The sequence below is a fragment of the Misgurnus anguillicaudatus genome, chromosome 14 (assembly GCF_027580225.2).
Source record: "Misgurnus anguillicaudatus chromosome 14, ASM2758022v2, whole genome shotgun sequence".
Taxonomy (NCBI): Eukaryota; Metazoa; Chordata; class Actinopteri; order Cypriniformes; family Cobitidae; genus Misgurnus; species Misgurnus anguillicaudatus.
The window spans coordinates 27,715,075-27,743,001 of record NC_073350.2 but is presented as its reverse complement, the minus strand read 5'-3'; the positions used below and the strand labels follow the sequence as shown (position 1 = coordinate 27,743,001).

Here is a 27,927-nt window from a genome sequence, read left to right as displayed (position 1 = left end):
CGCTACAAATACAGTATGGGATTAAAATCAGCGAACATCAATAGGCTTAGGCTAAGTTACCTTGTTTCAGCGACGCTTGAAAAAACTTTAGACATTCTCTGCCGTTTATGGACATCTCTGCCATTGCGCCAACTGAATTCAAAATGTATCACGCGCTATGGTGTGCTTCCTGAACATTGAACAATGGTCCGTGTGAATCAGATCTCTGCGCATGTAGTGCACGCGTCATAGGAATTTAACGAGGCTTCGAGGCCGAATTTTTGCCTCAAGGAATTTTTGTTATCGAGTAAACGAGTAACTCGATGAATTGTTTCAGCCCTAATGAAATTACATTTTCATTTTAAATTTCTGTTTCATCAAATGTTTCAAAAGCAACAAGACAGTACAAACTTGAATTGTTGAACATAAAACAAATTAAACAGTTGAACAATATGAAAATGACATAAAATCAAATTAGAATAGTATAAATTTTCAACCTAATGCAACAGTATAAGCAGCGGGACAAACGTAACAAGTGTTACTTTTGTCAAAACAGGAACTTCTGACATTTAAACTTTACTTTTATTTATTTTTTTTAAATGAAGAGAAGGCAACCTTCAGGATGTGTTAGACTAGAGCACTAAATAACCTGTAGATTGATCAGTATTGTAACACATGAAACCAGAAACACAAGGCGTTATAAGAAAATGACCGCTTTAGGAATTTACTTATCATTTGTTGAAAGCAGCTTTCTGGACATACACGCGCAAAACGGTGACGAAATATTTGTCAGCTCTGTCAAGGGTTGCTTGCTAAAGATGCTGTCATAGTTTGGAATGCAAATGTAGTCACGTTACTTTCTCCCTAATTCTCCCCTACTTTGGCCATCCACGCGCCATCCAATTTTTGAGACCGCGTGGACAGTACGCATACAACGATGTATGCGCAAAAAAAAACTTAAGACAAGAGAGGCCTCTATACACAAAAATAAAAATAGTAAACACGCAGCGGTCACACAAACACACTATTGTTTTTTCTTCTTATATTTTCTTCTAAGAACAGAAAGCTAAGAAGAGTTTCCCTCTTTACAATGTTTGAGGCTTGTTTCTTGTTTGTTCTAAACTTTGTTTGCAATGATGGATATACTTTTTCTTATCTATCCTAAATATGTGAATGTCCTGTAAATGGCAATGCTACCCTGCCGGTCTAGTAGAGTCTGGTAGGGTATTATTATCATTTGTACTGTGTTTGTGTCGCACTCAGCCATCCGGGCTGAGACGGAGATAAACGCAGAAAGTAAAGTACTGTATACCCACGCCTTTAGACCCTTGCCAAAAGCATCTTTGGGTGATTCTCACGAAACCATTGAAACACCACGGCACTAATGATTTTAGCTTTAAAATGTGTAATATAGTAACATTAAAAAGCATCAGAATTAACACAATACTGTGTTCTACCTTGCACAATGTGTGATTTCAACATAAGAATTTATAATTGGAAATTTTATCTTATTTTCTGCTGAACTTCTCATTACCGCAATGTGTCCGGCTGTGTTTGAACATGCGTTGTAATTTAATTAAATGAACACAAAAATATTAAGAAAAAAATAAATGGATGTTTTGCTAGACTACTTTAGATGACAGAAAAATATTTACTGAATATTCATGTATAATAATAATGAAGAAAAATTAGGAAAATGATGTGTCCATGCCTGATGTTCTCATCCTCAGCAACACTTTTTGAGAACAGTTTAAGCACACATACAGAATTTTAATAAAGTTTGATTTTGAGTGACCAAGCACATGGACCAGTTACTTCAAGATGGCTACCAGGTAAGATCATTTTTTTTACAGTTAATTTGAAATATTGTCTTGTCAGAATGCTTACACGACATTTTGATTATCATTACCGCAACAGATGCTTATTAAATGTTAATTTAATTAATAGAAGCATAATACTTTGATTTTTAATGCATGTACAGAATCTCCAAATTATGTTCTTTCAGGTTTGTCATGTCATTTTAAAAATATGTCAGTGTTGATGTTTTTTGACTGTTGCGGTAATGAGATTTTTTAGGACTAATTTTTTTAATTATGTTACAAAAAGTGTTAAATGATAAGTAAAAGTTTTTAAATTAATGTTCCCATTTACTCCAGACTTTGTTTTTCAATGTCTGGTGGGAAAAAAGTAAATTTAAGCAAATTTTACATTTTCATGCTTGACATTTTTAAAACCAAGTTTTCGTGAGAATCACCCCTTTATGGTGCCACCTGCGGTTAGACCTGTCTTGCAAGGTTCAACAAGTTTTCCTCCTCTGCTTGTCCTCTCCTGTCATCCTCCACTTTTTATAGGTTTTGCATGTTTCTGATATTTATTTAAATAATTCCTAATCATGGAGTACTTTACCTCTTATTTCTCTTCATCACCTCCCTATTTCCTCTTTTTAAAGCTTCTAGCACTTTCCACCCCTTTCCTCTTTTATTCCTACACCGTATGTCAAAGTGCAATGTCTGCCATTGCGAGACAAGTTAGTCAATCATACGCTTTCTTGATGAGATGGTGTCAAATTCTTTTCCGCCAGCCAAAAAAACCTTGAGAGGCGTGAAACCCAGAGTAAATGGTGACGGCAGACAATAGAAACAGCTTTTAGCTAAGCTGGCATGTGTTCTTTATTTAAGATGTGTGAGAGACATGTGCTAAAGCGAGAACAGTGTGTTTGTATATCATTAGTTTTGGTGCTTTAGGTATGAATATAAAGGCTGACAGCAGGAAATTTGCAAGATGTGAGATTAAAAACATGGTCGATCTATTTTTGGCTTCTTGTATTGGAGTGAAAGAGAAATTTTGATAAATGACATTTTGACACAAAAATCTAGTCTGCAAATATATTTGGTTTTCATTTCTAAATGAATGATGGATGAATTAAGGTAGTAGTTCATCCAAAAATGAAAATTCTGTCATGATTTACTCATCCATCAAGTAATTTCAAACCTGTTTGACTTTCCTGTGTGGAGCACAGATTATAATATTTTTAACAATATTCACTTTTTATACAGTGAAAGCAAAACAGTACCAGGAGCCGACAATCTACAAAAAGGAAAAAAGATACCAGAATGTTCTTCTTGCATAATTCTTAAAGAATAAACACTAATGTGCTGTAGGGGTGCGCGGGGCAAAAACGAACGCGGGATTAGTTGTAACTAGGGATGCTCCGATCGATCGGCCGCCGATCGGTATCGGTCGATAATGGCATTAAATGACTCGATCGGTGCTCGCTAAATCTGCCGATCTCATAAACCGATCTTTCTGTTTACTTTTGTCATCAAAAGGATCCTGAATGCGGCTGCAATTAAAGACATTTTTTACGTAGCGCGAGCATTTTTACAACCTGTTGCTCATGTGCAGCGTGCAGATTTGTATGTCTCTCTTTGCCTTTACAGAGATATGCGTATTTTCTACGCGCTCCGGTAAACAGCGCTCCGGTAAACAGCGCGAGGCGTCTTCACATCCCCATCAAACAGCGTATACAACACATATCTATCACGGACAATTGCATCCTCATGCCAAAAGTTTCTTATTTGCATGCGTCTTAAAGTTTTGAGCGTTTAAACTTTTATTTTCCTCACAGCTGCTTGTCTGCGTTCAGCCGCCGCCCACACACACAGCAGCCTGTCATCAGAGCACGTGAACAGAGCGATCTCTGTCAAGTCTTAAAGCTACAGTAACCTAATTCATTTCTCAATAAAATCACTCTCTGCTCTTGACTAAAGAATTTTTATACTTCATACGAATGCGTGTATATTTAATTAATACAGTAAAGACTGTGAAGTGTTTTATTTTCAGTACTTTTAGGAGACATAAGCCATTTTAAAGCCATATTAAATTTCTCTTTGCAGAATAAATATTTGTTGTGCTTATTTATTTGAGTCTCTATTAAAACAGTAATATACCTAATTACTGCAAGTAATATAACAAAGGCAACATCCGTGGTATTATTTTATTTAGAAAGATTGTAACAGTTACAGTCCTCATAGAGCTTGCATATCAGCTTTAAAAAAAATCGGAATCGGTATCGGCCGATCACGAAGATTACAAATCGGTGATCGGTATCGGCTGCAAAAATCCTGATCGGAGCATCCCTAGTTGTAACACGGACTGTTTACATTGTAGCGTTTTGTTTTTCCGGTATTTTTTCACGCTGCCAAAAGACGATCTCCCGCAAATTATTGGAAATGTATACTGTTTTTCCAGAGAGTTATTGATGAACGAGTGTTCCCTTTCAGTCGGTCACGACGTGACATCGTAGTGACCGACTGAAAGGGAACACTCGTTCATCAATAACTCTCTGGAAAAACAGTATACATTTCCAATAATTTGCGGGAGATCTTCTTTTGGCAGCGTGAAAAAATACCGGAAAAACAAAACGCTACAATGTAAACAGTCCGTGTTACAACTAACCCCGCGTTCGTTTTTGCCCGAATTGGGACCCGCTTCGCGGGTGACCTATCTACCTCGAGAACTATCAGAAACGCCAATGAACTTGGCATGCAGGTATTTGCATAATGCCGGCGCCGCCCCGCCAGGTGCGTATATAAGGCGCAGGTGCATAATACCAAATCAGCTTTATTGCTTCGAAGCCGGCAGACATCTGCTCACGAGAAGCTATTCTAAAAACTGATCTTCGTAGATCCTGTTCTGGGAAGAAAAGTCTCAGCTTGCTGAAGTTGGTTGGGCAAAGACACCTCAGCGGAGGCTCGCAGTGTTTTCTCCACCCTTTCTCTCTCTCTCTGTCTCTTTTTTTAGGACTTGAGTTCGAGTGAGTGCGTTTGCCTCTCCCTGTGTGTTTCACCAGCTCGCACAAAAGAGTGATTTCCCTGAAAGAGCAGCACGTTTGAGCTTTGTGTCTTTTTAAAGACAGCCACTCATTCGTGTCACGGTCGGGGTCGTCTTTTTAAAGATGGATTTCCGTCCGTGCTCCGTTTCTGGATGCGGTGTGTTCATCGCCCCCCAGGATGGCCACAAGCGTTGTCTTTCGTGTCTGGGGCTCCAGCACGCAGAGGCAGCGTTGCGTGATAGCTCATGCCCCATCTGTGAGGGCATGACTATGGCGGATTTGCGGAGACGGGTGTCGTTCCTCCGGCAACGGCTCCCGCCTTCCCAGTCTGGTGCTGCTAAGGGCGCAGCTACCAAACTTGCGAAGGATGACCTCCGTATAACGGTGCTGGGTCGGTCTGCTGGTTCATCCAGTAGCTCCCAGCGCCCTGATCCGTTGCCAGCGGAGGTCCCGATGGAGACGAGCGGCCCGTGTTCTACGGTGTCCTCGCGCTCTGTCGAGCCTCCACCTGACGCGATGTCCACCGCAACGTCGGAGGGGGGGTTGTCAGCCTCGGACGTCGATCCGGATCCGCTCCCGCCTTCGGGCCAGGTTGCGGGTTCTGCGTTCGACCCTGAGATGGCAGCCATGCTCGCTCGGGCGGCGGAGGCGGTCGGCTTGGAGTGGACTAAACCTCCCCCACCTGAACCGTCCCGCCTCGATGATTGGTTCTTCGGGGGTGCCAGGGCTTCTCAGTCCTCGCCCCCGGTGCCTTTCTTCCCCGAGGTGCATGAAGAGCTGACGCGGTCGTGGAAAACCCCGTTTTCCGCCCGGAACCGGCCGTATCAGCCTTCACCTCTCACCTCTCTCGAGGGTGGAGATGCCAAGGGGTACACTGGTATCCCGTCAGTGGAGCGACCGGTCGCGATGCAGTTGTGTCCGGCCGGTGTCGCTTCCTCCTGGCGGGACCAGCCTACTCTCCCCTCACGGGCCTGTAAGCAGTCTTCGGCGCTGTCCGGTGCTGCTTACAAGTCTTGTGGGGAGGCAGCCTCTGCCCTGCATGCCATGGCATTGCTGCAGGTTCACCAGGCTAAGGCTCTGAGGGATCTGCACGCGGGAGGTCACGACTCGGCGGAGTTCTCTGAACTACGTGCGGCTACAGATCTGGTGCTTCGTGCGACCAAGGTCACCGCACTTGCCGTCGGGCGTGCGATGTCTACCCTGGTAGTCCAGGAACGCCATCTCTGGCTGTGTCTGGCGGACATGAAGGACGCCGATAAAACCCGGCTCCTGAATGCTCCGGTTTCCCAGACCGGCCTGTTCGGTGAGACGGTCGAGGAGTTTGCGCAGCAATTCTCCGCGGCCAAGAAGCAGACTGAGGCCATCGCTCAGATCATGCCACGTCGGAAGCGTCCTGCGCCTGCCCCATCCACGTTGGCGCCTCAGCCTGCTCCTCGCCGAGGGCGTCCTGCGGCAGCCGCCTCCGTTCCTCCCCGGGGCTCTCCTAAGAAGCGAGGATCCGGTCGTCAGCAGCCTGCCCCGCCCGCTCAGCCCGCTTCAAAGGGTTGTAAAAGAAGATCTAAGCGGCCCTGAGACGGGCGACCTAGAGATGGAGGGGATCGCTCTTCGGGAGATGGTGAAGGCACCACTCCCCCCACCGGAGGAGGGCCGGTTGGGGAATCTTTTGTTTCATTTTTCTGTTCCGCCGACTTTTCAGTCGGCACCCACAAATTCACAAAAAGAGCGAATTCCACTTCCATCTCTAGGTCTTCAGATGAGCGCCGGAGACACGAGCGGGCTCATAACCCCCCCTCGTTCTCCGACTCATCAGAGGAGAACGAGAGCGGCGCACGGGCTCATAACCCCACCGCGCTCTCAGACTTCTCAGGCGGTAGGAGACAGCTACGAGCTCATAACCCATCGTCTCCCTCCTCCTTCACCAGAGGGTGCATCGAGTGGTGTGAGGTGTCTTCAGCAGAGCCTCCCTTACTCAACCACCCAGCAACGGACTCAGCTGAGTGTTATCACGCACAACACTGCTGTCGGTGCGGCCGTTACGCACACACCGGCGATCACCTCCGTTGCGCCCGCCGCGGGTACACCGATCGTGCCTTTAGTCCCCCTCGCACGGTATCTGGGGGCGTGGGAACAGCTTGCCAGCCCGTCGCGTTGGCTTTTACGCACGATTCGTCTCGGCTATGCGATCCAATTTGCCCGGCGTCCCCCCAAATTCTCCGGCGTTCGTTTCACTACGGTGAGAGCTGCCGATGCGCACGTCCTCCGTGCGGAGATCGCTGTCTTATTGGCGAAAGACGCGATCCAGCCGGTCCCTCCAGCCGAGATGAGGTCGGGGTTTTACAGCCCTTACTTTATTGTACCCAAGAAAAGCGGCGTCTTGCGACCGATCCTGGACCTGCGTTCGCTGAACCGTGCACTTCACAGAATGCCGTTCAAAATGCTGACGCCCAAACGCATATTTCCATGCATTCGTCCAAACGATTGGTTCGCATCTATCGACCTGAAGGACGCGTACTTTCACGTATCGATTCTCCCCCGACACAGGGCGTTTCTCCGCTTTGCGTTCGAGGGGCGAGCATACCAGTACAAAGTCCTCCCAATCGGGCTCTCTCTGTCGCCCCGTGTATTCACCAAAGTAGTGGAGGGGGCTTTAAAACCCCTGAGAGAGAGAGGTGTGCGCATTCTCGCGTATCTGGACGATTGGCTAATAATAGCTCAAACACGTCAGACGCTGTGCGATCACAGAGATTTAACTTTAAAACACCTCGCTCGTTTGGGTCTTCGGGTCAACTGGGAAAAGAGCAAGCTTTGCCCCGTGCAGAGAATCTCTTTTCTCGGTATGGAACTGGACTCGATCGATTTGACAGCTCGTCTAACAGAAGCGCGTGTACAGTCGATTTTGACTTGCCTGAATACATTCAAGAGCAAGAGCGCGGTCCCGCTGAAACAATTTCAGAAGCTTTTGGGGCATATGGCAGCAGCCGCAGCTGTAACTCCGCTCGGACTGCTTCATATGCGACCGCTTCAGCATTGGCTTCACGATCGAGTCCCGAGGAGAGCGTGGCTGCGCGGCATTCACCATGTTATCATTACACCTGCGTGTCGTCGCACTTTCACTCCGTGGTTAGACCGTGCGTTTCTCCGAGCCGGTGTGCCTCTGAGACAGGTCTCCAGGCATGCGATAGTCTGCACAGATGCGTCAGACACGGGGTGGGGGGCCACGTACGATGGGCTTGCGGCTTCGGGGGTCTGGACGACACCCCAGCTGCATTGGCACATAAACTGCCGGGAAATGTGGGCTGTATATCTTGCGCTCGTCCGTTTCAGCAACGAGTTACGGGGCAAAGATGTATTAGTTCGAACAGACAACACTGCGACCGTGGCGTACATCAATCGTCAAGGCGGTTTACGCTCGCGTCACCTGTCGCATCTCGCCCGTCACCTCCTCACTTGGAGTCAGAAGAATTTGAGGTCTCTTCGTGCCATTTACATCCCGGGCACGCTCAATGTAGAGGCGGATGCGCTCTCTCGGGCTGCGCGTCCCGGCGAATGGCGACTCCACCCCATTGCGGTTCAGCAAATTTGGAGACGTTTCGGCAAAGCGCAGATAGATCTGTTTGCTTCCCCAGAGACGACCCACTGTCGCCTGTTCTATTCACTAGCCGACGACTCGCTCGGCGTGGATGCATTGGCCCACAGCTGGCCGCGAAACATGCGCAAATACGCGTTCCCTCCGGTGAGCCTCATTGCGCAAACCTTATGCAAAATCCGGGAGGACGAGGAGAGCGTGCTGTTGGTGGCACCGTATTGGACAACCAGGAGTTGGTTTCCAGAACTCTCTCTCCTCGCGACAGCCCCTCCGTGGAAGATTCCCCTGAGGAAGGACCTTCTTTCTCAACAAGAGGGCACATTATGGCACCCGCGCCCCAACCTGTGGAACCTCCATGTGTGGTCTCTGGACGGGGCACGGAGGATATGAGTGATTTACCGCAAGAGGTATCTAACACTATTGCTGCTGCGCGAGCGCCGTCTACGAGACAGGCTTACGCGCTTAAATGGAACCTGTTTGTCGACTGGTGTTCTTCCCGAAGTGAAAACCCCCGAGAATGCCCGATTAGTGTTGTGCTTTTATATCTCCAGCGTCGTTTGCAGAATAGGCTGTCACTATCAACTGTTAAGGTCGATATCGCTGCGATATCAGCTCACCATTCACCCGTAAACGGTAGAACAGTGGGTCAGCACGACCTAGTCATTAGATTTCTCAGAGGCGCTCGAAGACTGAATCCTTCGCGTCCTCCCTCTATTCCTCCTTGGGACCTGTCCTTGGTGCTGAAATCACTCCAGGAAGCCCCATTTGAGCCTCTGCATAGTGTGAGTGTTAAATTTCTTACAATGAAAACATTAACTCTCCTTGCTTTGGCTTCTGTTAAGAGGATAGGGGATATTCATGCATTTTCGGTCGATGAATCATGCCTTCAGTTCGGGCCGGCTGCATCCAGCCTGACACTGAGACCCCGGCCCGGCTTTGTGCCCAAAGTTCCCACCACTCCTTTTAGAGATCAAGTGGTGAATCTCCAAGCACTGCCTTTGGAGGAGGCAGACCCAGCCATGGCTTTGTTATGCCCTGTTCGTGCACCACGTGTGTATATAGACAGGACGCAAAGTTTTAGGACCTCAGATCAGCTCTTTGTTTGTTACGGTGGTCAGCAGAAAGGAAAAGCTGTCACCAAGCAGAGGATGTCCCATTGGATTGTGGATACTATAGCCCTTGCATATCAAAAGCAGAATGTGCCTTGTCCATTTAATTTACGTGCCCACTCTACACGCAGTGTGGCATCATCTTGGGCACTGGCTCGCGGTTCCTCGCTAACAGATATTTGTAGAGCTGCAGGCTGGGCGACTCCTAATACGTTCACAAGATTCTATAGTGTTCGTGTCGAACCGGTTTCCACTCGGGTTCTTTCTACTAACTAGTTAAGAATGCCGAAGGTCGGCTCGTGTGTCGGCTTGGAGCCTCTATTTTGGTGCTGTACATTTGCACCAATATGGAAGGCCATCGGGGCAAAAACGTCTAAAAAACTGTTTTTGCCTCTCCTCCACCGCCCTGATAGCTGGTGTTGCGGAGCATCCGCTGTCAACCTATCACTGATGTATTCTCCGTAAACCTGTGTAGGCTAGGCGTCCACATTTGTCCCCTACGTGGGGTTCATTTGTGTGTATAGTCCGTGGGGTTCTAATCCTCCACGTTTTTCCTTAGCAGAGCCTGCTCTGCATCTCTCGACATACCATGTATTGTTCAGAGACTGTTTTTTGAGCAACCTGGCGGTTGTTTCATATATATTTATGTCATCCATTTAACCTTCTTAGGGGATGGCTTCCGCAGTGCTCTAGCTCCGCTCAGTTTAGACGCTTCTCCCAGTTCGCTGCTTCACTATCGTGGGTTAAGGAACAGGTAGTGACCGGCCTTCTGCATTTCGCCTTAGGTTCCGCCCCTTATGTGGAGGGCGGAGGGCTTTTGCAGGCACTGGAAGGGTTCAGCTGCAGTGGCGTTTTGGTAGGGATTCCCAATTCGTCGGTCACGACGTGACGTCGTAGTGACCGACTGAAAGGGAACGTCTCGGTTACGTATGTAACCCTCGTTCCCTGAAGGAAGGGAACGGAGACGTCACGTCCCGTCGCCACAGTTTGCTGTTCCATTGCTGTTTCAGGCCGGGCACTGTTGCTCGGCTTCTCAGCAATAATATAGCTGATTTGGTATTATGCACCTGCGCCTTATATACGCACCTGGCGGGGCGGCGCCGGCATTATGCAAATACCTGCATGCCAAGTTCATTGGCGTTTCTGATAGTTCTCGAAGTAGATAGGTCACCCGCGAAGCGGTTCCCAATTTGTCGGTCACGACGTGACGTCTCCGTTCCCTTCCTTCAGGGAACGAGGGTTACATACGTAACCGAGACGTTTTGGTGGTATGCAAGTTATTTTTTTCATCATATGTTTTTTTTTTCGGTTTCTAAGTTGGGTGTGTAAGATACCAAATCCAATGCTATGTCATATTAATCAGTGTCTTGTTGACTAAAACATAGCATCGTTTTGAAATATGTATGTAGCTTTTAGCAACTTTTTTGGTGGGCTTGAAAATATTTTGACCCAGCGGGGTTAATTGTAACCCTGTGTTACAACTAACCCCTCAGCACTTACGATATGAAAAACGCTAACGTTAGCGTAATTCTTGCCGTTGTTTTAAATAGGCTACACACGAATGATTGCTGGCTGCCAACAAAATAAATGTGCCTGTCTTATCAAACATCGTGTGTGAAATTTATTTGATGCTCATTATCTCAGATTTGATTTTGAAACTGTAGTATGGTTATTACAGACTGGGTCACATATAAAAAAAAATGTTTCGTCATAATTGTGCTGCTTTTCTCACATATTTATACATTTGTATCCATTTATAATTAAACCATTGTTAAAAAAGGGCTGGATGAATGAATACAATGTGGATACCTGTCTATTATAGACAGATATAGAAACAATATCCACTTCAAGTATATAGACAAAATTGTGAAATATTAGCATGCGAACCTAATTTTTAGCAAGTGTTACAACTAACCCCTTGCCTGTTACAATGAACCCCACCTATAGAGTTAGTTGTAACATTTGCACTTCTGTCACGTTTGGTGTAATTGTCCAAGAATGGTAAGTACTAGAAAGAAACTTCAAATTTGTAGCAGAGATGTGCATGTTGCTTCTGTAAAATATAATTAATCAAACTCAAATATTTTTTGAATGATTGAGCCAAAACCCCATTGTATAATAATGTATGACTTGGTACCGTTTGATGCTAGCATAACAGCCATATAGTGCAGGTCAAGAGTGTAAGCTGTCAGGATCAGCGCTGGTGCGTGATTCGTCAGGAACCCGAACGACACTTCCTCTTGAGATTTGGTAACTTCTGCATCATGGAATCCGGCTAGAGTTCGTCTGGCTTCCTCATTCAGTATTCCGGAAAATGGCTCCTGGAGAGTGAACAGGACTGAGGATCCGCTTTCAAAGGACGCTGCCAAAGCTGTGATGGACACGGAAAGACAGAGCATTCCCTTGAAACCGAACTGTTGCATTATGGAGAACATCATAATCTCTATGCAAATGCAGACTGTGAAGCAAGAGTGAATAAACTCTACATCTCATCTTTCATTATTAGAGCCATAAAAAACAACAACATTAACTTTGTTTTCTCCACAACACAGCTGAGACCGTGCTCCTGCTGATTCTTTCTGTCTCTTCTCATTTTCTGGTCATCTATACTAGTTAACGGTAAGCAGCCGTGGCGTGAGCGGGACCCAATGTGACATGGCATTGAAAAGAAACAAAGCCATTACATCACTAATTTGACTGACAGGCTGCTGGGTGGGTACATGTCAGAGCAATGGTCGCTGTAATTAAATTTCATTTGTCAGTTAAAGCATTTCTGCCAAGCCAGCCTCAAGGAATTCAAGCTGTGTACGCCATCAAGGACGTGTGTCAAACTGGAGGTCGCCACTTCTGATCCAATAGGAAATTACATTGAAAGGTTGCCTAAAATAGAAGCCATTGGGTAATTTCCATAGACTGCATACAGAACTGACTTTTATGCCTGCGCTGTACACATTTTAGGTCAAGTTCCTCCTGAGCAGTGCAGCTCCATTTGAGTCTACCACTAACTCACACCAAGCCTCAGCTAAAACAAATATTAAATATTAAAACCAACTCCAACAGAGTTAATTCACTATACACCTATACAGTGTCAATATTCTGGCATTTATGAACTACAAGCATCTTAGGTGTGCTTCGGTCAGGGGCCTCTTGAGTGTCGATTTCATTTAGCTTTCTTTTAATGGTGCACTAGGACCTATGAATAAAAGATTGGTAATAGGCCATCATAAAAACAGCAACCTTACCTGTTCTGCAGTGAGGTCCATCAAAGGCCGTCTGCGTGCAGTCGCACGTGTACCTGTTCCTCTCCTCGACACATCTCCCTCCGTTATGGCAGACGCTGTCACTGCTACAGTGACCCGGACAACCTGAATTTACCCCGGGGGTGGTCTTTGCTCGCTCATAAAGGTCAAGAGTTACTCCATTAATGGTGAGGGCACGTAAGCAACCAAGAAAGCCCCTCTGTCTAGAAGATGTTCCTCCTAATAGGGAGATTAGAATGATTAATAGTCAACTTATTTATAAAAACAAGCCCTTTACACTACAGTTATTTCATTTATTTGTATATTTTATAATCATAATTACACATATTGATATATATGATGAGATATTATATTGATGAAATACAGATATGATATTGATCAAAATGAATTCTAGCTTAATCTATCTGTTGCTCTCTGTGTCTGCAGTTTTTTCTTAAGCTGTTAACTAGTGTTGTAGTTCTCGAGACCGGTCTCCGTCTCAAGACCACTTTTTAAAGGTCTTGGTCTCGTTTTGGAATCGACCACATTTTTGCTCGGTCTTGTCTTGGTCTCAGACAAAGAGGACTCTGAATTTTATTTTAAGACCGATCAAGACCACAGCTGATGCACACTGCAAAAAATGATTTTCAAGAAAAAAAAATTCTTAGTATTTTTGTCTTGTTTTCAGTAAAAAATACCTTAAAATTCTTAAATTAAGATGCTTTTTCTTGATGAACAAAACGACCCAAGAAAATAAGTCTAAAATATAAAATTTAAGTGATTTTGTGCATAAAACAAGCAAAAAAAATCTGCCAATGGGGTAAGCAATTTTTTCTTGAATTTTTCTTGACAAATTTATATGGCCAAGTGTAACGAATTGGATAGCTTTCCAATATAAGAAAACACCATTGCATTTGCATTATGCATATATGCAGATGCTTTTATCTAAAGCGACTTACTGTATTTATATGTGTGCTTGCTTCCTGGGTTCGAAACCATGACTTTTTGCGCTGCTTAGTTATCACATCTGATCATCTAGCTAATGGCCACTAACATTGTTGGTGATGCTTGGTGATTGTTTAAATATAGACTTCCATACCAACAAAGAGCTGACTGCTGAGCTGAAGTCGGTAGGGTCTCTGAGACGGTGCTTCATTTAGCTCCAGGGGCAGCGAGTCCACCTGAAGAGAAGCTTCCCTCACGTTTCGCTCGACACGAACATAATGCCACTGACGGTCATTTAAGGCCACAGGTGACCGAACAGTAAGAATTACAGCTCCATCCCCCAAGTCAAAGGTGAAGTTCACTGTGGAGGGAGAACTAAGAATGACAAAGAAAGTGATATGATGATGATCAGTTTGTACAATACTAAGCTCCTCAGAGATTTTTTCTTATAAAAAACCTTGTTTCTTGGAATAGTATATGAAGTGTTCAGATGCAAAACCCTCTAAGGGGCCAGTCACACCAAAAGCGCTTTAAACGCTTGCAAACGCAAGGTGCGACGCACTGCCTTTTTAAAAAAAAGAGCAGTGTGACGCGGCTTTTCATATTGCTAAGCAACCACCGAGTCAGCTGTCTTGTCAATCAAATATTGAAGCGTGAGCGCTCTTTTGCTGTTAACTGTCATATAGCAGAAACTTTAAAAAGAGGACGCTTGCTCTGACCTTGTTTGAGGGTGAGATGTGCACAAACACTCAGGAGAGTGAGCGAGTGGAGTCCGGTTCTTCAAAGCAGCTGTAAACTTCCCTCACCACAACGTAAGGCCTGCCTCTCCCCTCATTTGATTGGACAATGCAAAGACGCGAATGACGTCGGGCGCTTCTCTGCTCTCAGCGCTCCTTCAAAAACGCGTGCGCGGCAGGCGGCAAAAAACCGCAGGGCGCTCGGCGCGCATAAACAGCGCGCAAACGCGCCCTGCCCATAGAATATCATTCAAAAAAGGCGCCCGCAACTGCCATAAACGCTTTTGGTGTGACTGGTCCCTAAGTGTGTCTGACATGTTTTCTTGTAAATGAATTTTTTTATCAGACACTTAATAGATCCTCCCAACAAAGCAGTATTTCTGAATGACCCGAGGCCTTGATTAAAGGGATAGTTTAGCAAAAAAAATTAATTTCCATATGATTTACTCACCCTCAAGCCAATCGAGATACGTATTAGAGGTCGACCGATATGTTTTTTTCTCTGTCCGATGCCGATTCTGATATTTAGAAATCAGGGCAGCCGATGGCTGATATTTCTATTTGTACATAATAATCAAAACGTCCTCATCATTAGCAGATATTTTAAATGTAAAAATGTCACTATTTAAGCCAAAGTATTTAAAAAAACTAGATATGCAATTCCCAAGGAATTACCAGTGCATGAAAATGCAAAAAAAGTTGATTGACAGAAATGTTAAAGAAATTTAGTCTAGCAGTTTACCTGGCTGTTGACATGTTTTAGTGTAAAGCTAGCATGATTTAAAAAAGCATGAGTTAACATGATTTAGCATGAAGCTAGCAGGATTAAGCATGAAGCTAGCATGATTTAGCATGACATTAGTATGATTTACCATGAAGTTAACATGATTTATCATGAAGCTAGCATGATTTAGCATGACGTTAGCATAATTTACCATGAAGCTAGCATGAATAATCATGAAGCTAGCATGATTAAGCATGAAGCTAACATGATTTAGCATGAAGCTAACATGATGTTAACATGATTAGCATGACTAGCATTGAAGCTAGCATGATGCTAGCATGATTAGCATGACGCTAGCATTATGCTAGCATGATTAGCATGAAGCTAACATGATGTTAGCATGATTAGCATGATGCTAGCATGATTAGCATGAAGCTAGCATGATTAGCATGAAGCTAGCATGATGTTAGCATGATTAGCATGAAGTTAGCATGATGCTAGCATGATGCTAACATGATTAGCATGAAGCTAGCATGATGTTAACATGATAAGCATAATGTTAGCATGATGTTAGCATGATAAGCATGAAGCTAGCAGGATGCTAGCATGATGGTAGCATGATTAGCATGAAGCTAGCATGATGTTAGCATAATTAGCATGATGCTAGCATGATGGTAGCATGATTAGCATGAAGCTAGCATGATGTTAGCATGATTAGCATGAAGCTAGCATGATGCTAGTATGATTAGCATGAAGCTAGCATGATGCTAGCATGATTAGCATGAAGCTAGCATGATGTTAACATGAAGCTAGCATGATGTTAACATGATTAGCATGATGGTAGCATGATGTTAGCATGATAAGCATGAAGCTAGCATGATGCTAGCATGATTAGCATGAAGTTAGCATGATGCTAGCATGATTAGCATGAAGCTAGCATGATGCTAGCATGATTAGCATGAAGCTAGCATGATGCTAGCATGATTAGCATGAAGTTAGCATGATGCTAGCATGATTAGCATGAAGCTAGCATGATGCTAGCATGATTAGCATGAAGCTAACATGATGTTAGCACGAAGCTAGCATGATGCTAGCATGATTAGCACGAAGCTAGCATGATGCTAGCATGATTAGCATGAAGCTAGCATGATGCTAGCATGATTAGCATGAAGCTAACATTATGCTAATATGATTAGCATGAAGCTAACATGATGCTAATATGATTAGCATGAAGCTAACATGATTTAACATGAAGCTAACAAAATTTAACATTAAGCTAACATGATTTAGCATTAAATTAGCAAGATTTATTATGAAATTAGCATAAAGCTAGCATGAAACTAGCATGAAGCTAGTATGACTTAGCATGAAGCTAGCATGAAGCTAATATGACCCAAAGACCCAACCCCTATGTCTCTATGATGTTCTGATGCAGAGATATAAGGCTTTGTTTATTCTGTGTCTAGGCTGCTCATATTTGGTTGCCAGGGGCATGGCTTAATACCGTAATAAGGATGGTGAGAGACTGATTGAATGTCTGAGTAAAATGAGCCCACCCCCATGTCTCTGTGACACTGCGCTGCAAAGATATCCATTTGGGCATTTTATAATGGCAGTCTATGGGAAATGTTGCTAGGGTGCCCAAAATGGTTGCTAGGGGCGTGGCTTAATAGCTCAATAAGGATCCTAAGGGACTGATTGGATGCCTGAGTAAAATGAGCCCACCCCCATGTCTCTATGACACTGCGTTGCAAAGATATCCCATCTGGGACGTTTTTATTTCCTTATATGGGCATGATTCCTGCCCCATTATAAGTCTATGGGGAAATTTGGGGGCCTCTTACACCCCAGGGGTACAACTTACACCCCATTGTGAGGTATGTTCTTACAGAGCCTGCCAGCCTCTTCAAATGTGGCAAGTCACAAGTTTCTGTGAAATTCTCGGTCTGAGCTACGAATCGTCAAAGTTTGTCTCCATGTTAAGTCAATGGGATTTTTCGGCTGCTTTTTCGCCCCTGGGGCGAAGACCGTACCTCCGATCGCTTATAAAAGTCATAGCACAGTATTCCCGAATAGTCCGCACGTTTGAGAGTTTGAATGAAGTTTCTAAGTTAAACGGTTCGAGCCGTATTAATTGCGGAAATTTGGTTGGAAGAATAATAATAATAATAATAATAATAATAAAAAGCCCAGTAACAACAGTACAGCGCATTTTCAATGCACTGTAATTATGACTGATCTTTCTGAAGAGTTTTACAACCTACTCCACACCATGCATTTATCACAGATTTTACCTGACACTCTGCTGTCATCATCTTTGATCAGTTTTTTACCATGGCTTTTTTTGCTTTGTAGGATAAAATCCTTCTTTGGTAGACCTAATAAATTATTTATTCATCATAAAGTTAACATATATAGTAAAAGTCTATGTTTTTAAGTTTAGACTGTTATTTAGGACAAATCTTTCTAAACACATTCACTTTCTCATTTCTGAGGCGCTATGAGTGATTGATTGTGCTGAAGCAAGTTCAGTGTTTATTCAAACGAATCGGTTCAAAGAGACAGTTCGCGAATCGGACGAGTTGTGTGCGCTAATCCAGGCTGAGCAACGCAAAACTGTAAACAAAGTGTTACTGTAACAACACAAAAAACATTTCCTCAGTGGATATGATTTGGTCTTCCGACCTTTCGCCATCTTGTCAGTTTTGTTTTGAGTAATATGCGCAAGGGAGAAAGTAGAGAGACCGTTTAAAGACAGAAAGGGTGAGCGCGCGGCTCTGCTCATCACTCATTAATCACATGAAATGAGCCCAATCTTTGCACGGACGGTGTACCGCGAGACATAAGCCCGTCGCGCTGTTGTACTGGCTGCTTAATTCACGCGATCCCGCCATTGTTTACTAAAACTGTTTGTGAAAAAAGCACGGCTGTCTCACACACACCCTCAGGGAGCAATTTGCTTGCAGCAAGAGGCTGCGTCACGAGTTCTACAACAACGCTTAGGTGCCCGCAGATGCGCCTGCCTATTAATCGGCCTAATTTTGCAGCAAAATCGGACAAAGCCGATATTTTAAAATATGCCAAAATCGGTCGACCTTTAATACATATGTCACAATTTGAAATTATTTTAGTGAATATCCTGACTCTTTCAAGCTTTATAATGGTAGAAACAGAGTCTACAACTTTTAAGCACAAAAAAGTGCATCCATCCTTCACAGAAATATTCAACACGGCTTCAGGGGTTTAATAAAAGACTTTTGAGGGTAACTGAATGGGTGAACTTTTAAGAAAATATCCGCATTTACAACTTTATACACTATAATAAGTAGCTTCTGTTAGCAGCCATTGCGCATTCACCAGAGAGCTTCAGCATAGACGTGCAATGCATAGTGACATAGTAATGTAATGACGAACGTGAAGAGATCAAAACAACACCAGTCATAAATAGTCTAAACCAAGGATTTTAAATAAAATAGCGGAGGATTTTGATTAGGGCTGACCCCGAATAGTCGAAGATTCGATGCATCGATAGGAGAAGCCTGATTCGACTACCAATCTCACAGTTGAATCGTGGCAGATGTGTTATGAAATGAGGATCCTTTAATTTTGGCCGTATATGGGTGCACTGTGCACAACTCTGATTTCACATATAACAGCTTTCTCCCAATATATTAATATACAGCATATTATTATAATTCTGCAAATAATATGTGAAGTATCAGCTTTCAATAAATATTTTTAAAATGCGTTAATAAATCCATCAACCCCTGTGACCGGGCTACACGTCCATAAGAGGTTCCTATGTTAATAAACCATTGCCTCTTTGTTTCTACATTTCAAAGAAAAAGCTGGCAATTCTGGCTATACTTTTGATTCTTTTAATAATTTCTTCATTTTATTTTATTTATAAATCACTCTGGGTTACCTATTTGGCTTGTGTTTTGTTCCGTACACTTGAGGCATTTTGCACATTTGTACTGCACTTTGTTACTTCTGACCTTATTTTATTAAAAAAATTGAATTATTATAAATGTAAATTCTGATCTAATTTAAGTCTGTACATTTTGGATTGCTTTTCGTTGTATAGATTTTGCACTTTTGCGTGCTGGCCATGCTTGCGCATGCAATTTAGCCGAACGTGCTAGGTGCTCTGGGTCTCATATTTAGAAGGTCATCAAACTAAACATTCAAAAACGGATGTTTTCAACGGGTATAAGTTTTTAAAATGTATTTAAAACATATGGTTATCTTGTCAAAATTGTATATAAAGCTTAGTTTTTATAATTTGCAGTAATAATCACAAATTATTTGTCATTTCTCATTTGTTGTTTTTTTTGGTCATGACTGCTTTGACGCGCTTAATCTCCAAATTAAATAAAAACACTGAATTAGCCGAGGTTTCCAAGGCAGGATCACCTTTGTTATATTTTTAGGTTTCGTTATCAAAATGTTTTTTGTGTGATGTTCTGTAGATCGTGGCTTTAAAATGTTATGAGGAATAATTAAACAAATGTTGCCTTACATTTTACCTTAAAAATATATAAATGCATTGTCAGTTTTGTCTTCGTTCATCACTTGAAAGACAGTTTTTGGTTACTTTATCAGAAAGTTGTTTATGTGTGCTGCTATCAGAAAGTTGTTTATGTGTGCTGCTTGTGAAAGAAAATAAAAGTTATCAATTTGTACCTGGTCTGACCCCCTCCCAACCCATGCACACGCACACATAGATGATTCGACTATCGGTCGACTATGAAAAGATTCGACAATTCTGATTCGAATATGTAAATCCTTAGTCGAGGACAGCCCTAATTTTGATATACAGTACTGTGCAAAAGTCTTAGGCCACCACCACCAGACATACAAAATACAGGAAATATGTACAAAAAAATACATTTTTAGGACTAAATAGCATTGTCTGTGTTTAGTGTAACCTCTCTTGGCACTAAACACATCTTAAGCATTTTTGAGCAGAATGAAATAAAAATAAAAATTTCTTTATAATTAGAAATTAGGATTTAATTTTATTTAGGTGTAAGAGATCCTGCAGTTTCCTGCTATTGCTCAAGTGGTAGGGGAGTTTACACATAAAGTTAACATTTTTATACAGTTTTTAATACTGCATACACATTTCCTGTATTTCCTGGATGTATTATATTAAAAAGACTGAGAAACAATTAAATATGATCAATATAACATTGCAAAAACAACAAATTTAATTCTGGCATGGATGCCTAAGACTTTTGCACAGTACTATCGCTATCTGTAGCTAAAACAACTCACAACGCATGGTTCTTGAAAGAGTCTATTCACACCAGATCTTACGCATTGTGCATTAGCGCTAATGGAAGCTAGTTATTATAGTTTATAAAGTTTTAAATATGAATATTTTTCTAACAAAATCGCATCGATTACCATCAGAAGACCTTTATTTACCCCCTGGAACCGTGTGGATTACTTCTGTGAATGATGGAGATCTCGGATGGCTTGAGCGTGAGGAAATCATGGGGTAATTTAATTTTTTTTCGCTGAACTATCGCTTTAAGCGGATTCAAAGGGAAAGTTTTCAATAATACGTGCCAAGACCGTTCGATAATATTATTTGATAGAGGTGGCGTTTGGCAGCTTTTGCATCTGAGTTCCTCACATCTTCCCTTTAATTAACCAATACTTGATGCTCGAATAAGTGTACAATTCTATCTGACATCTTGAAAGTTTTACTAGTAATATCAAATAACCGTGATCAGGCACTCACAACTAAGTTCCAGTCTAATGAAGTCTCTGACTCCTAGATTCTCCAAGACGACCCCTGAGAGAGCACTGGTTTTGAAGAACAGCGAGATATCGACGCTCAGTTCAGCTTGTAGAGTAGGGAAGTGCAAATATGAAGATTCCTGGTAAAAGGATGCTGAGTTCCAAAAAAACCCTGTAGAAGAGGAAAAGTCAAAAACAGCATACAACATGTTGAAAGGCAAATTGCGCACTGAATTCGATAAAAAAAGGATCCATCTCTTTGGTATTCAGAAATATGAAAATGAATTCAGTAGAGTGCAGTATTACCCCCCATCCCCTTTTAAATTTGGTAAACAAAACACCCACGGTCGCCATAGCAACGCAGCGGTCCAATTTGGAGCACGGCCTGCGAGCTTGTCCTGTTTGTGTCTCCAATGGCGATCTCACTGAGGGGTAAATGGTCTTTGTAAGACAGCACGCCGGTATCATTTGCCCTGTGAAAAGAGAAAGAAAATGAAAGAATGTACGTAATGAACAAACTGGTAGGATGAGCCGGCAGCTGGGAGGCTTTTTAATCTGTCTCTAAGGTAGACGATTGCCTTGCGAGAAGTGAGCATGCTTCACTTGTTCCCTAAAAAAATGCTAATACTTGCCCTATGGCGAAACATTAAGCTCCGTGGAAGTGTCTCGTTCGCTATAACGGCTATTCGGTGAGCCTTTAATTGACTAAAGCTTTTCGATCTATCTCGTTCTCTATTAAAAAGCTATTGCAAAAGTGAAAAAACTGAAATGAAGATAAATGATGGTGGTTTACCAGGTGTCCTGGTCTGCATCACAGTTGCAGAAATAATTCATGTCTCTGCAGTTGCCATCCAAGCTACAGGAACACTGCTGGACCCCAGGCAAAAATCCCCCCCAATATGTCCTTTTCACACCATCTCTATCCAGCCACCAAGACAGAGGCGTCCCATCTGTAAATGAAGGAAAAGTGATCTTTGTTCTTTTCAGAAATAAATAATTATGCAAATAATGACAGCACAGTTTGAAGCCTAATGTAGTTTAGTCATGCATGACGACATCTGGTCTCCTGCCCCTGCTGATCCGTAATGAGCTCTGAGGATCCTGTCAGTCAAATAGCCGTAATGGTACGGCTACAATGTGCGTGACTGGGCATCTGCTATCACTGCGGTGTAGCGATCTGGCCAAGAGTGAAGCCCTTGACAAATGGCAATCTGATATGCAAGATGTCTAGCGCCGCACTGTTTGGTTGGTTTAAAAGAAATGTTTGTGTGCAGAACGATCAAAGGTTGATCGTGTGCACCAGGGATTTATCGTTTTGGCAAATGAAAATGATGCTGATTTCTACAGCGTGTGCCAAGAGTTGGTCGTTAAGTAAGTTAAGTCGTACGAACCCAGAAAAGTATTAAAGCAGCATGCAAAAAAAGACACATGGATTCATTTAGCGTGCCAGCTTAAAAGTCTTTAAAATGCAACTAAAATGATCTCATCATCACGCCCCGTCTCCGCATCACAAGCGTTACATTCTAACCAGTTTTTAAGTGAACATCATCATTCACCACACATCGTCTCCATGTCACACTTCAGCCCCTTTAATATCTGCGGTAATAACCTGCTGTTAGCTGTGAGGTAGTTTTTAGCTCCTATAGAACATATTAACCAAATGTGGAGAATAGGAATACCTGGGTTAACATAAATCACAGAGTTTAAAAGGATGACAACAGTACCCAAGGTTCCCACACCATAGTAAACTTTAAATTCAAGAACCTTTCAAAGACTTTCCAGGTCCAATACCCTCAAATTCAAGGACTAAATGTGGGGATACATTTCAAGTGAGAGCAAGGTGTTACCTTTGAGGATACATTGTTACAGTTCCCTTTTGAGGGAACTTGTGCTGCGTCACTGTGGTGACACTTTGGGGATGCCTTCAGGGGTTAGTGCATCTGAATGTGTTTATCAAATTCAACCAATGGTTAGGGCCTAACGACAAAGACAGGGTGACGCGGGAGCCAGGAAGTATATTGCTATCTGAAATATTGCCAAAGACGGAGTTACAGGGACGCAGGAAGTATGGCAAGGGAGACGCAGCGTCTCGTTCCCTTCTCAGGGAACAACAGTTACATACGTAACCAGACACGTTTTCAAACTCAACTATGCAAAAAAGCATATTGGTATGAATCAACATTCGCATATAAGCATTTAAAGCGAATAGTTTAGCATGTGTGCTTAAAAAGCCTATGAATTTTTATGATATTATCCTACACTACACAGGGAATTATATGGATTTTTTCCAGAAAAGTTCTTGCATAAAATAGATTCAAGCACTTTCAATGACCTGTATCTATGTATGTATATTTTCAAAAACTTTCCAGGGCCTTGAATTTCCCCCCCAAACTTTTAAGGATTTCAAGGACCCGTGGGAACCATGAAAATGCACGGATCCTGCCTACACGACAATAACGCTGTTAAATCCACTATGGAGTATTAAGAAAGCAAGACCAACCCCAGGTGTCAAAAAGCCGTGACTTCCTGCAGCGATATATCACTTCCTGTTGGCAGTGTTCTGAGGAGGTCACAAGCGAGCGCAGATGATACTGTGATATGGTGTAGTTGAAGATGAGAACGAACGGGCTGCGTGGAGTGGATCCTTGAATGTCTATGGGTCCCGTGTGATCGTGACCCACCACCGTCCAAACTTTGTCTTCTGTACAAGAAACACACAAAGACACAGCATGCGTGAAAAAGCAGAATGCAGTACAGACTGAAATCCCCATTGACTCTTATCGTGTGTCGTCAAGCCTTTCAAGCCTGCACTCAATCGACCGCATGTGCCTGCGAATGAAAATGAGAGATTAACAGAGTGATGAAGTCGTATGCAAGTACCTGATGAATATTAAGAAGCGAACAGAAGGTCGTTCCTTCAGGAGATTGTAAAAAAGGTACACCTTTTACCAGTCAAATTGAAATTCTCACATGTGGCATCCAAAGGTGCCTGTTTGCAGTCTCGCAGAATTAGCATAGCTAATAGCTTCAGTAATTGAGGTCAGTTTCAAACGATTTTCTTGCCAGCGCCTGTTGGAGACGCCGGGGAGAAAATGTCTATTTGTATTAGCGCTATTCTAATGTATGCAGGATGGCAAATCTACTTTGCAGGAAGGCTAAAGCTCAATCAAAGATAACTTTGTAAATTAAGCCTGCTTAGCTGTGCCAACATGCAGCGGGCGGTCGTGGCATGCGGTCATGGCGTACGACAGCTTCCTGGGTGCTTACTTTTCGCAACTCTGCTTGCAGCTTTAGTAACCTCGAAGCAAAAGCCAGCTGCCTATGAAATGAAGAAAAATGGAGCTATCAGTCTCAGCTAGTACGCACTGCCGGTCTCTGCTGGCTGACATGCTCCCTGAATTTTTTTTTACCGTCACCTGCACTCCCCCCTGCCGATGACATAATGGTGCCTGAATTTTCCTGCGTGATGACAATGTATTACAGTCTCATCTCAGGGACGAATCAAGCTGGCATCTGATGTGGACGGCGAAGAGAGTCAGAGGCTAAAAACCGAGACCTGAACATGGTGATGAATTTTGACATGATTCATGAAACAGCTAGTGGGTAAAGCAGATGCATCCTCTGCATGTATTAGTTATATATTTTTTCAAAACTGGTTAATACAAGCTAACTACTGAGACCTACTGTAAGACAATTCCAAGAATATAATGTTTATATAAAGTCGCATAAGACGGAAGTAGCGAATTCATACATTGAGAACTGATTAGATAGTTTGAAATTGGGTCATGTTGCTATTTGCTAATAAAGAAATATCTTTCGAGGAGGGGAGGAGATTTGCTTTTTTGATTCAAGATTATGAGGGCGCATGATTTTTTTTTAAAGTCACTCAGTTCATTGCTAAAAAACAATGTTATTTTGTGTATTTGGAACAATAAAATGTGTTTGCGTTGTTTATGGTTCAAAAAACACATTATTTTCCACATACCGTACATTTTTATAGCTCCAGATATCCTGTCTCCATAAAAAAAAAAACACACAGATTTTGTATGAAACTCAATCTGAAAGCGCAGTGTTCCTGATTGGCCAACTAATCTGTACGTGATTGGCCTGAATACCTCTGATGTCAGCCGGAAATGTGATGCTCCTTACCATGTTTAAAAGATTCCATCACAATGCAATGCTACCAGGAGTTAACTTACAGGCTGTGAGTCCGAAACGGGAGGAATTATGATAATGTCATGAAATGTAAAATTGTGAATCGGAGGATAGGTGCTCTTTAAATAATGAAACTCACAGATAAGTCATTTGCAAAAAAAACTTTTTTCAAAATGTTCAAATTTATTTCAATTTCAATTCGACTCTAAAATGAAAACTAATGTGTAACAGCGCATATCAGCTCCAAATATTGCTACCTCCAACAATTCCTTCCTTTGCAGCATACAATATAATATTCAGTAAAAAAATATACGAAAATGTATCTTTAAAGGGATAGTTTGGCCAAAAATGATATTAAACAAACAATTCACTCATCCCCAAGCTGTCCGAGATGCACATGGTGGCGTTACCGGAAGCTAGTTATTTTCGTTTGTAAAGTTTTAAATTTGGATATTTCTACAATAGAACGGCACAGATTACCCTCAGAAGGCCTTTGCTTATCATTGTGGAGTCGTTTGGATTTATTTTGTGAAGGATGGATGCACATTTTTTGTACTTGAAGGAGTGGACCTCTTAACTTTACATTTGATTAACTGAAAGATCTAAGACATTTTCTAAAATAACTGAAAATGTGTTTGTCTGAAAAATGATGGACATATACACGTCTGACAACTTGGGGGTGAGTAAATCATGGGTTAAATATCATTTTTGACCGAACTATCCCTTTAATATATGTGACCCTGGACCACAAAACCAGTCATAAGTCACACGGGTATATTTGTACCAATAGCCAATATTGTATGGGTCAAAATAATACCTTTATGCCAAAAATCATTAGGATATTAAGCAAAGATCATGCATGTTCTGTAGATATGTTGTACATTTCCTATAGTAAATACATCAAAATGTATTTATCATTAGTAATATGTGTTGCTAAAGACTCTATTTGGACAACTTTAAAGGTGCTTTTTTGCACCCTCAGATTCTAGATTATTGTCCTATTCTAACAAACCATACATCAATGTAAATCTTATGTATTCAGCTTTTAGATGATGTATAAATTTTAATTTTAAAACATTTACCCTTATGACTGGTATTGTGGTCCAGGGTAACATATCTACAATGCACTGGGACAAACAGACTGAAAAGAATAATGTAGATTATAAATAAAAACATCTATTATTCATAATATTTAATTATTTATACAGATAACAATACAACATTTTTTGAGTGCTATTGCTTGAGACTGCAGTGTCACTTCAGGTTCCATGATGTTAAAGGAAAACACCACAGTTTTTTAATATTTTACTATGTTCTTACCTCAACTTAGATGAATTAATACATACCTATCTTTTTTAATGCGTGCACTTAATCTTTGTACAGCGCTTCATGAATGTGTTAGCATATTAGCCTAGCCCAATTCATTCCTATGGCTCCAAAAAAAAGTTTTTTTTGTGCCACCATACTTCCTCGTGTAACTACTCATGTTACAGTCTTTAAATAGGGAAAACATGGAAGTGTTTGGTGGCTTCTAAATTCATCCCTTTTTGGATCCTAATGAATGACTGGGGCTAGGTTAAATGCTAACACATTCACAAGGCGCTGTACAAAGATTAAGTGCATGCATTGCAAAAAGAGAGGTATGTATTAATTCGTCTAAGTTGAGATAAGAACATAGTAAAATATTGAAAAACAGTGGTGCTTTCCTTTAAGATACTCAGTTTTGGATCAAAAAAGTACCACGAAAACATTCAGAAAACTCCAATACCGTACCATCTAACACTATTAACTGCTTCGTTGGATCTAGTCTAGCTGAATCAGGGATGTTGGTGTGTGACTTGAGCAAAAAATCTGCATCACCAGAGGCTCCCTGGGAGGAATGTTGGCCAACCCAGATCCAACCTGCTGAACCAGACAGCCTCAGGAGAAGATGCTGAACTTACTTAATGAGATGTGTGATTTCTCTAGGCATTCCCTCACACATGCTGAGGTCACACCTGTTCAGGCACTGAATCAGATTTGTAAATGAGAATTGCTGGGCTGTCGGTTTCATCATGTAATATTATGAAACATGATGAACGTTAGTGTCCCAGTTACCTGCCACTGTGCAGTTGACTTGAGTGTGCTCGAGTGGGCCGCTGCCATCAAGGTCGATTGTAAACAGACCCGACTGGCTTCCTGTTTTCCTGAAAGCCTGACAGGATCGCTCGTATATTGCTGAAATAAACAGAAAAAAATAGTAATACATTTCTGTTATGTTATTTTAATCTTCTGATTTGATTGGCTAAGGGGCTTCTCATAGAGTGCTGATATTTACAGTAGTAAAACAACACTGGGATTTTTGTATCACTTTTTGTGATATGTTAGGTAAAGTATGGTTTGATTTGACACTCTAACACAGCTTGGCCATTCATGTCTATGAGAAACAATGTTTTGTGCCTCAGAAGTTCACACAGTGCAATTATGTCAGATTATTATTATTCGTATCAAATCAGAATTAGTTATATGGTGACAAAAATAGTAGCTACCTTTCAAATCAGTAATTGTGTTTATATGCACACAAGACTTCTTTCATTAAGTTTAAATGAATGTCTCTACCGGTAACATAACTAGATAGCAAATTTCAAACAGTTAATTTAGCAAACAGAAGTAATTAGTGTTTATTTGGGGTTCATTCGTCATGAACGAGATGTATGGCAGAGAGAGCTAATTTGTTGCACACGTTGTTTTGCTGACGGTGTATCAAACAGCAAGATTAAAAAAAAAAAATTTTTCCTCCCTCTTGGATTTTTTAATTCAATGAGACTAACAGATGGGCTTTGTCGTGCCTTGCCCCACAGAGTCATAAGCATATGATGAAACTGTGCA

At 42.1% G+C, this 27,927-nt stretch overlaps 1 protein-coding gene across 2 annotated transcripts in view; it reads right to left on the bottom strand.

The window, feature by feature from the left end:
- The window catches only part of cntnap5l (contactin associated protein family member 5 like), a 119,209-nt gene that overhangs the window by 6,161 nt on the left and 85,121 nt on the right, over nucleotides 1-27,927 (bottom strand). For both annotated transcript variants that reach the window (XR_012373244.1, XM_073876173.1), the window contains exons 12-19: nucleotides 27,157-27,276; nucleotides 23,405-23,605; nucleotides 21,698-21,854; nucleotides 21,250-21,377; nucleotides 20,913-21,076; nucleotides 13,847-14,072; nucleotides 12,751-12,987; nucleotides 11,646-11,879 (exon numbers count right to left, since the gene is read on the bottom strand). Coding sequence is in view for 1 of the 2 variants with exons in the window: in XM_073876173.1 (XP_073732274.1) it covers nucleotides 11,646-11,879; nucleotides 12,751-12,987; nucleotides 13,847-14,072; nucleotides 20,913-21,076; nucleotides 21,250-21,377; nucleotides 21,698-21,854; nucleotides 23,405-23,605; nucleotides 27,157-27,276 (1,467 nt within the window). In the remaining variant the exon portion in view is untranslated. The remainder of the gene's footprint in view (nucleotides 1-11,645; nucleotides 11,880-12,750; nucleotides 12,988-13,846; nucleotides 14,073-20,912; nucleotides 21,077-21,249; nucleotides 21,378-21,697; nucleotides 21,855-23,404; nucleotides 23,606-27,156; nucleotides 27,277-27,927) is intronic.